Source organism: Gobio gobio, assembly GCF_949357685.1.
Source record: "Gobio gobio genome assembly, chromosome: 15".
NCBI lineage: Eukaryota > Metazoa > Chordata > Actinopteri > Cypriniformes > Gobionidae > Gobio > Gobio gobio.
The window spans coordinates 25,570,773-25,582,326 of NC_137108.1; the positions used below are offsets into that span (position 1 = coordinate 25,570,773).

The 11,554-nt window shown below is 43.5% G+C and overlaps 1 protein-coding gene across 1 annotated transcript; it reads right to left on the reverse strand.

Annotated features, from left to right (window-relative positions):
• Positions 1–1,108: 1,108 nt before the first annotated feature.
• Positions 1,109–2,762, reverse strand: riiad1 (regulatory subunit of type II PKA R-subunit domain containing 1; the record flags this gene model as incomplete). Its single annotated transcript, XM_079837801.1, has 4 exons — positions 1,109–1,173; positions 2,197–2,243; positions 2,432–2,508; positions 2,682–2,762. The coding sequence occupies 4 exons, from the start codon at positions 2,760–2,762 to the stop codon at positions 1,109–1,111; spliced, it is 270 nt and encodes an 89-aa protein (XP_079693927.1).
• Positions 2,763–11,554: the final 8,792 nt, after the last annotated feature.

An 11,554-nucleotide genomic window follows, 5' to 3' on the forward strand; every position in this document is an offset into this window, starting at 1 on the left:
AGCAGGCTATGAATTGATACTGAAATCGATATAATCTTATATGTACAGCAGGCTATGAATTGATACTGAAATCGATGTAATCGTACGGTAATTGGTTAAGTACCCCCACAAATGTGTGCTGCGGTCCATGTTTCAACTTGTTTTTGGACATTGAGTTCTCAGTCCTAAAGACGAAAAGGACCATCCAGACTTTCATCAGTGACAGGTAGGCAAACATCTGTGGTATTAACTATAATATGGTATGGGGGTGCATCAGAGCAAACGGTATGGGTGACTTGCATATGTGTGAAGGTACCAATGATGTGGAAGCGTGTATTGGTATTGTACAGATACATGTAATGGCATCAAGATGACATCTTTCCTGGGAAGCAAGACAATGCCAGGCCTCATTCAGCATGTGCTACAACCGAATGGTTTGTTAGACCACATATATGAGTGGATGTATACTGGCTCTGTCTCCAACTGAAAATTTGTGGCCCATCATGAAAAGGAAAATCAGACAACGATGACCACAGACTGTTGAGCAGCTGTCTTGTGTCAGCGAGATTGGGCAAATATTCAACTTGCAATACTTCAACAATTATTATCCTCAATTTCTAAACATTTAAACATTTAAAATCGTAATTAAAAGGTGATGTGACAGTTGTAAACATGCCCCTGTCCCAACTTTTTTTGAGTGTGTAACAGCCATCAAAATTTGTTTATATTTACAAAATACACTTAACTTGGTCAGTATAAACTTTGAAAATCTTTTCTTTGTACTTTTGTCAGTTAAATAGAGGTTAAAGGGAATGAACTAAATCACAGATTCTTGATTTTATAGCATTTTACAAAATGTTGACATTTTGGGGTTATACTTAAAGAACAGAAAGACTCGTTCAATGCAGCCCATTTTGTCTTTCATCCCTGTGGACTCATTTAACAAACAAGCCTGGACTGTCCTCTCCCCTGATATCAGTGCATTCACGCTAATTGTTGCTGATAACGAAGAGGTACAACAAAGATGCTTTCGAACACAGTTACTGTATGTGTATACGAAGGGATCATGACAGGCACACATTTTATCATTTTTTTATTAAAAAACACCCAAAGTGTAAATCCACACTTTTCACTTATTGTGGATATTCATTTGGGCCTGAATTTTAGTTGACAGTCCTGGGTCACTGAAATGATCTGGGAGAGAGAGAGAGAGAGAGAGAGAGAGAGAGAGAGAGAGAGAGAGAGAGAGAGAGAGAGAGAGAGAGAGAGATGCTGGCCTTAATTTAAGAGTATGCAATTTAACTATTTATTTAACAATTTACTATTACTATCATCATCATTATAAACTCAAATAACATGTAATTAAGTCTTTAATTAAAGGATTAGTACACTTTTAAATAAACTTTTGCTGATAATTTACTCACCTCCATGTCATCCAAGATGTTCATGTCTTTCTTCCTGCAGTCGAAAAGAAATGAAGGTTTTGGATGAAAACAGTCCAGGGTTTTTCTCCATATAATGGACTTCAATGGACTCCAAACAGTTCAAGGTCCAAATGACAGTTTCATTGCAGCTTCAAAGGGCTTTAAACGATACCAGACGATGAATAAGGGTCTTATCTAGCGAAACAAATTAGATTGTGGTCATAGATATATCGATAGTAGATGCCTCATTCTACTGATCCGTGCAGTCGCTAATGAGGCATGTATACATCTATGACCACAATCTAATTTGACCTCCCTTGCCGGAAGTTATGGCGGAGCTCAAAGACGATCGCGTTCGTCTGTTAAGAGGTAAACCGTTTGGAGCCCATTGAAGTCCATTATATGGAGAAAAACCCTGGACTGTTTTCATCCAAAACCTTAATTTCTTTTCGAGTGCAGAAAGAAAGACATGGACATCTTGGATGACATGGGGGAGAGTAAATTATCAGCAAAAGTTTATTTAAAAGTGAACTAATCCTTTAAGTTAGCCCAAGAGAAATTTCTGTTGTAATAAGCTCAACAAAATCTTTTGAAGAATAATAATGTATTCTTTGTGAGAAACAGACTATTCACATGGTAAAACAAATAATCTAATAACGTTACCCATAACACAGTCTGAATATTATCAGGAGACTTTTGCCACCCAAGTTATTAGCAAGAAAGTGTGCTAATGTGTCAGAGTAGGTCATGCTAGTATTGCTTGTTGGGACAGACAGTTGAAAAAAATATATACCGGCTGCAAATTCACGAATATCTGTAGGCCTTTTCAGAAACACATTCCTGTTAGAGAGAGAGAGAGCGAGAGAGAGAGAGAGAGAGAGAGAGAGAGAGAGAGAGAGAGAGAGAGAGAGAGAGAGAGAGAGAGAGAGAGAGAGAGAGAGAGAGAGAGAGAGAGAGAGAGAGAGATAGAGATGAATATAACTAACTTAAATGTGCTGTATGATCTTGAACATAAAGCATAGACTTACCTTAAGAAGTCACTCAGTAACATTTCCACCTCTGGATGAGATCTTAAATATTTTTCATTAGCTATCCTCGTCTTGATCTGGAGTAAGACATAAAATCATTTAATTTAGAAACATCTGCTTTAATAAAAAAATAAATCACATCCCATACAGTTTATTATTCATACATCGACGTAAGTTTGTAGACCTTTATCCATCCTGCAATAAAATTGACAGACTCGTTAATAAATTTCAGCAGCAGAAAATGAAATACCTTGAATTGATGCAGTTTCTCCTGTTGCTCGGGGCTTAACGCACCGAAATCGAGTTTCTCCAGAGCGTTTCTGTCCGCCATAACAGCGTGTCTATGCGCTGTTGTCCCCAAGCACCTGATGTTGACGTGTGTCACGCATTCGGTTGCTAAGCAACACACACTTCCTCCTAATATAATGTAAATAAACTCCGCATTCAAAGAGTAATCACTGACTGGATTATTTATTTTCCCTCTTTTACCTTGAATTTTTATTTGTAGCCCACAATAATGTGTTCAATTGTTTAATATTTAAACTTGGTTGTTCTACTTTGGTTGAACTTGCTATATGTCTATATAAATAATCCATCGATATAACGTTAGAGACTCGCATGTGTTATTTCTCAGTGGACTTCATTGGATGACACCATTCCCTCTTTTAACAACGCCTCATGGAAACAAACAATACTAAAAAGTGTCGACTTGCAAAACCAACAGAATTAGTTAACTAAACTTTGATCCTCCTTTGATCTCTTCAACTCACAAACTGAGACAGATGGCATGTATGACTATTGCTCTACTGGTAAGTGATATTTTATTAATTTAACGAAGCTATATAACTGTTAGATAGTCTTTTGTAACTATTTCTAAATCGTACGCTTGTTCATGTAACGTTAGGCAAAGTTATAGCTAACTGTACATTCATGCTAACGGCTGATTTGTCAGATTTGTTTGCATGAGTCGTGTTATTGTCGATTAAAATAAATGCTCTTGAATGTTGAACGCTCTCTCTCTCTCTCTCAATTTCAAATTTGCTTTATTAGCATGACTGTGTATCACAATGTTGCCAAAGCATTAACATATTATATATAAATAATAAAAACAAACAAATATATATATATATATATATACTATATATGTACAGATCATTTCACATGCAGCACAGTAAATAAGTCACTCAAGTTCATCTCCACAAGTGAGTAGCTGAAGCTCTAGAGAGTTAGCGGTCTCTATGGTTATGAATGGCTAACACATATTGTGCAGCGAGTGTGGCTGTGCTCTCATCTTCTCCAAGCATGAAGGGTATTTTCTCAGTATCACTCAGTCCAGTGAATGGTGGAATCAGAGTTTCAAATCTGGCCAGAAATGTTTCTCTCACATGCTGATATTTAGGACAGATTAGCAGAAAGTGTTCCTCGTCCTCTATCTGCTGTAGATCACAGTGTCTACAGATCCTCTGCTCTCTCTCTGTCCATGTGTGTCTGTGTCTTCCTCTCTCTATTTCTAGATCATGGTCACTCAATCTGTATTTGGAGAGGATTTGTCTTTCTTTAAATTCTTTAATTACTAGATAATTGGCCAATTTAGTGGTTCTATTTAGGGTTGAATAGCATTGGAGTTTATTTTTGAGTTCAAAATGTGTTTTTAGTGATTTATCATGGGTGTCTTTTAGATTTTTGTCAATTTCTTTAATAATGGTTTTGGGGTTGTAGCTGTGGTCAATCGGGGCTTGAGTTTGATGGGCTAGTTGGAGAGCGAGTGTGTTTAGAGGATGAGACTCTGCTGAGGTTTCATTGGCGAGGAGGGCTTTATATTGGACTGACTCTGGATCAGACTGATGGAGGTGAAGCCAGAACTGGACACATCTCTTCTGGATGTCGATGTCCAGCGGGTACAGGCCTAATTCAGCCCTGCAGGCGGCGTTGGACGTGCTTCTGTGGACCCCTAAAATGTTTTTGGTAATTTCCAATTGTAGTTTTTCTATTGAAGTTTTATCCCAATTTTTTAAATTCAGTACTGATCCCCAAATTTCACATCCATATAAAAGAATTGGTTTTATTATTGAATTATATAATTTTATCCAAGTTTTTATGGGTATTTTTAAGTGACCGCATCGTGACTTTATAGCATAGAAAGCCCTCCGAGCCTTTTCACTCAGTGTTTTGACAGCCAGACCAAAGCCTCCCGAAGCGCTGATGTCGATGCCCAGATAGCTGTAGCTTGTGCTGTGCTGGAGGACCTGGCCTTTGTAAGTGAACGGGTGTTTGTGTGCCTGAGATCTGGCCTTCTTCTGGAACACCATGACTCTGGTTTTGTCCAGATTGACTGTCAGGGCCCACTCGTGACAGAACTGTTCCAGCAGGGCCAGGCTCTGCTGAAGGCCCTCAGGTGTGCGGGACAGCAGGACCAGGTCATCCGCGTACAGCAGACATCTGACCTCTGTGTGGTCAGGGACAGTAGAGTGACCTCTGACCTCTGTGTGGTCAGACTGTAGAGTGAGGCCGGGGACAGTAGAGCGCTCCAGCATTGATGCCAGATCATTAATATAGATGTTAAATAGAGTTGGACTCAGACTGCATCCCTGCCTCACTCCACGTCCCTGCCGGAAAAACGCGGTTCTGTGGTGTTTGATTTTCACCGCACTTTTACTGTTGGTGTAAAGGGATTGTACAATATCAAATGTTTTTCCGCCAATGCCAATTTGTAGGAGTTTGTATAGTAAACCATCATGCCAAATTGAGTCGAAAGCTTTTTTAAAGTCTACAAAACATGCAAATATTTTTCTTTGTTTGTCTTTGATGTTTTTGTTGATTAGAGTGTGAAGAGAATAGATGTGGTCAGATGTGCGGTGTTTTGGTAAAAAGCCAATTTGTGCTTTATTTAAAATGTTGTGTGTAGTGATGTGTGAGACAATGCGGCTGTTTATGAGACTGCAGAACAGTTTTCCTAAAGCACTGCCCACACAGATGCCACGGTAGTTATTGGGGTTGAAGCGGTCACCTTTTTTAAATATGGGGGTGATCAGTCCTTCAGACCAGATCTCAGGGAACTGACCGGACCATAAAACCAGATTAAATAGTTTGGCTAGAGCTTGAATCATGCTGGGACTGCTGAGTTTAAGCATTTCATTATTAATGTTGTCTTGTCCGCATGCTTTCTTTAATTTGAGATTTTTTATATGTTCTAATATTTCAGATATTGTTATAAATTTATCTAATGGATTTTGATAATTTTTAATAGTTTTCTCCAAGTCTTCTAGTTTCTCCTTGATTTTAATCTGAGGCTGGTTAAGGTCAGCTGGTTCAAGTGTTTGATAAAGGTTTTCAAAGTAAGATTTCCAGATTGTGCCATTCTGGAGCGATGTCTCTAATTTGGGTTTATCAAGTTTTTTATATAAGTTCCAGAAAGTGTTTTGATCTACTGCTTTATCAATTTCATCAATTTTGGCGTTCAAATATTTCTCTCTTTTATTCCACAGTAGTGTTTTGTAATTCTTCAGACAGTCTGAATAAGAAAGGCGTAATGTCTGGCTGGATGGGTCGCTGTGCTTTCGGTTGGAAAGTCTCCTCAGCTCTTTTCTGAGACCTGCACATTCATCATCAAACCACACATCCTTTCTCACTCTCTGATGATTTGTTTTATGATTGTTTTGCTGTTTAATGTTAGATAGAGTCGCCAATGTTTTGAATATATAATTTAAGTTTTTTGTTGCTAGATTTATCCCATTACCATCTAAAGTGAACTCAGTGGACATAAAGCCATCCAGCATTTTTAGTATAGTAGGGCTGTTCATGTTTTCTTTGAATTGGTCGGAGCTGGGTTGAGTCCACTTGAGTTTAGGTTTCAAAGGGAACAGTTTTTCAGATTGGAGGGGAGATGTTTTGGTCCTTTCCCGTGGTGGTTTCAGATAAAGCACAGTTTGGCAGTGATCGGAAATCGGAAGCTGAGGTCTGACTGTGAAGGCATTAATAAAGTTTGGATCCATATCTGTTATTGAATAATCAACCACACTGGTTCCTAATCTGGAGCAGTACGTGAATCTGCCTAGTGTGTCTCCTCTAGTTCTGCCATTAATGATGTACAGCCCTAACCCTTTACACAGCTTTAGCATTTGTTTTCCGTTCATGTTGACTGAATTATCATAGCTGTTTCTTGGTGAGATATTTGAGCAATGAAACGTGGTGTCATTGAGGATGTGGTCATTATCTACAATATTTACATAATCAATTTCTCTCCCTGTCCTGGCGTTTAAATCGCCGCATATGAGGATATTTCCTCTGGACTGAAAGTGTAAGATGTCAGTCTGTAGCCTTGGAAAGCTTTGCTCTTCGTAATAGGGAGAGTCGTGAGGTGGAATATAGACGGCACAGAGGTAAAGGTTACATTGTGATATGACGGATTTCACTTCAAGCCAAATAGATGATTTTTCAATTTTAACAATTTTAATTGAATGTTTCAGATTGTCTTTGTGCCATATAAGTATTCCACCTGAGTCACGACCACATTTAATTTTAGGATTTTTTAAAGAAGGAACAACAATTTCCTTGTATCCTATTGGACAATGTAATGTGTCATTACTGCGACACCACGTCTCATGAAAGATACAGATGTCCATATCTGTGACACTGCTGAGCAAGTCTTGGTCTGCCGTCTTGTTACCAAAAGTAGAAGAGTGCAGACCCTGTATGTTCCAACAACTGATTTTAAAAGATTTCATGGATAGTTTTGTAGTGCGTGTGTGTGTGTGTGCAGGTTATGTCCTCAGTCTAGAGCAGACTATGTTCAGCAGATGTCTTATCTGGTTGAGTTCAGCGGCCGCAGGGTTTTGTGGTTGTTGAACTGCCGCTGCATAGCTCTGGTGTTGTGATGGAGGTCCTGTGGCCGGTCTGGACTCTGCTGGAGGACGGAGGGTTCTTGGTGGCTGAGAGCTTCTCTTTTGATTGGTGTTTCTGCTGTTTCTTGGTGTGTTTCCAAGGGCTGTGCTTTTCAGGACTCTGGCGAAGACTTTCACTCCTTGTTTGTTGAGATGTACATGGTCATACATATGATGGGGTTGTATGTCTTCATGATGGGCGAGATGAACATTAGGAATAAGTGCGCAGCTTCTGGAGAGCTCCACATTATTTCCATGGATGACGTGGAATGGCACATCAGAGCGTGGCAGTAGGGTAGACAGGGTTATTTTAGCCTCTGGGAAGCGTTGTGTGGCTCTGATTGCCACCTCTCTGATCACAGGAGCCACACGGCCCTTCATGGCCCTTAGATCGTTTGTCCCTGTGTGGATGATGATGTGCTTATAATTTTCATATGGGTCTCTCTCAGACAGGATCTGAAAAGCGCATCTTGTGTTTGGGCACCAGATTTTCTTGACTCTCATATTTGGGAGTAGAAGTTTCTCACTGATGTATTTCCCATTTGAGTCGGTCAGGATGAGAGCGTGTGTTTCTCTCGGGTCCTCTGCTGTGGCGCTGTGGATCTGGGCTGCTGGATCAGGTGAGCAGTGACACTCTTCTTCCTCTGGTAGCTGCTCAGGTTGAGCATTTTCCATGAGCACCTCTGGATGTGTCAAGGGTTTAACAGAAGACTCTTTGGGTGCTGCTGACACAGAACTGAGTTTTTCTCTCAGATCATTGATGAGTTCCTCTTTGCTGTGAAGTACTGACTTCAAGGCAGAGAGCTCCTCCTGCATTTCTGTTCTAACTTCTGCTAGTTGTCTTCCTAGCGTTGCTTTGACTTCACTCAGTTCATCTTTAGTTAGCTGAAGTTCCCTTGATATCTCTTCTCTGTGTCTTTGAAGACATTCAACATCTCGTCTTAAGTTCTTTATGTCGTTTGTCCGCTGTTCCATGTCGGTGTCTTTCATGTGGGACAGTATCAGTTCTTTTAGCTCTACTACTTCTACCTCCAGGAGTGAAAAATTGTCTTTCGTTCTTGACATTGGAGATGGAATAATAGTTGCTGAAGCCATTTTCATCTTTTGGACTGATCTTCCAGGAGAGGCATCGGTGTTCATGTCCTTGATGTCATCTTCATCAGACAGTGCCAGTGTTCTTATAAGATCAAAATCCTCAATGAAGATTTTGAGAGCAGACTCTGATCCCTGGACCATGACAGTGCCATTTTGGTACAAGTTCAGGGTTAAAAATCTTGTTTCAGCATTTTTTTCAGCATCTTCGAATGCTAAGATCTGCCTGCCTTTACAGATGCCTCTTTTCTTGGTAAAGGGGAAATGTTGACAGAAGGCAGTGTGCCATAGCGGGCTGTGTTCAGTGTAGAAGAGCAGGTTGGTCATGACACTGTGATGTTGTTCAGCGAACAGTGTTTCAGGCCTTTCCTTCACCTGCTTGTGTCTGAGCAGCTGCCTGGAGTGTTCAGAACTCTTCTGAGGGTAGATGAAGGGGCGGGGCCAGGATGATGATGATGATGATGATGATGCACTGGCCATCGCTGATTTAGAACGTAAACAATCAACCGACTGAACTGCCAGTTTTTTTTTTATTTTTGTTTGTTTTCTCTCAGTGAAGATATTAAGGGATAAAAATTAATAAATAAGCCCAAGAAGGGGAAAAATATGACTTTCACTGATTTTGAGAAAAATGTGTCTCTTTAAAGTTCCAGTCCTGTCCAAAATGTCTCTCCGTGCCGCTCCTCTAAGCAAAACTCAAGGAGAGGTATGAAATGGCACTGTCTGATCAAAATGTTTTTACCTCTCTTTTCTTGTAATTTTTCTTCTTAGTTGTTGTTGTTTTGTTGTTTGATGATATCCCTTTCAGCATGAATATCCTCTTCTGCAGAGGGGAATCCTGAGGTTATCCTGTAATTCTCTTCTTGTTGGGAATTTTCCTCAGATTCAGGTGTGACAGTTACAAAAAAAAAAAAAAAAAACTGTCCTAATTCAACAAAACCTTTGAAATCTTTGTCTAGATGTTGTTTTATGTTGAATAATCTACTTTTCTCTCATTTGTTAGTAAAATTATTCTCATTTTTTCATCATTTAACTGGAGCTCAACTCAAGTGTGACCATCTCCCACGGAATTCTCTCTCTCTCTCTCCAATTCAATTCAATTAAATTGTGCTTTATTGGCATGACAATTGTTGCAATGTATTGCCAAAGCATTTCTAATTCTTACAGAGAATCAACATATGTAACGTTACATACATTAGATAAATATAATAATAATAAACATATATATATATATATATATACATACATACATACATACATATATGTCACGTTACGCTGAAAGAAAACTGAGGTGCGAGGACTCAAGTGCAGATAGAGGATTTATTAACAAAAACAAACATAAATACAAAACAAAAAACCCACGAGGGGGCAAAACACATAATAAAACATAAAATAACACAAAAAACATACCACAAGAAATCACGGGGGGAAACGGGAGACGTAGACATAACAACGTAACCACAAAGACTGTGAGCACATGGGAACTATATAAAGGGGAAGAATCAGGAGGGAACAGGTGGAGGAAATCAAACACTAATCAGATAACAAGGGGGAGGGATCAAACAATGACAGAGGCACATGGCCACACTAACAAAACCCACATGTGCACACAAGACAGGACAGGCATGTGACATAACCCCCTCTCTACGGAGCGGCTACCAGACGCTCCATCAGCCGAGGGCGGGGCAAGAAAGACAGACCAGGGAGGGACGGGAGGGACAGACCAGGGAGGGACGAAGAGGGACAGACCAGGGCGGCACGGGAGGGACGGACCAGGGCGGCACGGGAGGGACGGACCAGGGCGGCACGGGAGGGACGGACCAGGGCGGCACGGGAGGGACGGACCAGAGCGGCACGGGAGGGTCTGACCAGGGCGGGACGGGAACAGAGCAGGGCGCCGGGGCGGCGGGGGAAGAGCAGGGCGCCGGGGCGGCGCGGGAAGAGCAGGGCGCCGGGGCGGCGCGGGAAGAGCCGGGCGCCGGGGCGGCGCGGGAAGAGCCGGGCGCCGGGGCGGCGCGGGAAGAGCAGGGAGCCGGGGCGGCGCGGGAAGAGCAGGGAGCCGGGGCGGCACGGGAAGAGCAGGGAGCCGGGGCGGCACGGGAAGAGCAGGGCGCCGGGGCGGCGCGGGGCGCCCGATCGGCACCTCCGGCACAGCAGAGTCCGCCGTCCCTGATACCACCGGCATGGGGACCACCGGCACAGGGATCACCGGCACAGGGACCACCGGAACCTGATCCACCGGAACCCGATCCACCAGAACACGATCCACCGGCACAGGGACCACCGGCACAGGGACCACCGGAACACGATTCACCGGAACAGGGACCACCGGAACACGATCCACCGGCACAGGGACCACCGGCACACGATCCACCGGAACAGGGACCACCGGAACAGGGACCACCGGCACACGATCCACCGGAACAGGGACCACCGAAACACGATCCACCGGCACAGGGACCACCGGCACACGATCCACCGGAACAGGGACCACCGGAACACGATCCACCGGCACCGGGACCACCGGCACACGATCCACCGGAACAGGGACCACCGGAACACGATCCACCGGCACAGGGACCACCTGAACAGTCACGGAGCGTGCTTTCCCTCTCCTCCTCCGCTTACGGACCCCAGGGACAGGATCCACCGGAATGGGGACCACCGGAGCGTGGACCACTGGAAGGGGGTCCACCGGAGCTGAGACCACTGGAGTGGAGGCCACCGGAGCAGGGACCACCGGCGCAGGGACCACCGGCACAGGGACCACCGGCACAGGGACCACCGGCACAGGGACCACCGGCACAGGGACCACCGGCACAGGGACCACCGGCACAGGGACCACCGGCACAGGGACCACCGGCACAGGGACCACCGGCACAGGGACCACCGGAACAGAGTCCGCCGGAACACGATCCACCGGCACAGGGACCACCGGCACAGGGACCACCGGAACAGGGTCCGCCGGAACCGGGATGGAGGGAACCTTTCTCCTCCTCCTTCGTTTCGGAACCACTGGAACTGGGTCCACCGGAACAGGAACCACCGGAAATGGAGCCACCGGACTCAGGGGAGGGGCCCTTTTCCTCTGGCCAGTGAAATAATCCACCGCCTCCTCGAATGTTGTCCCCTCCAGCGCTCTCATTATGAT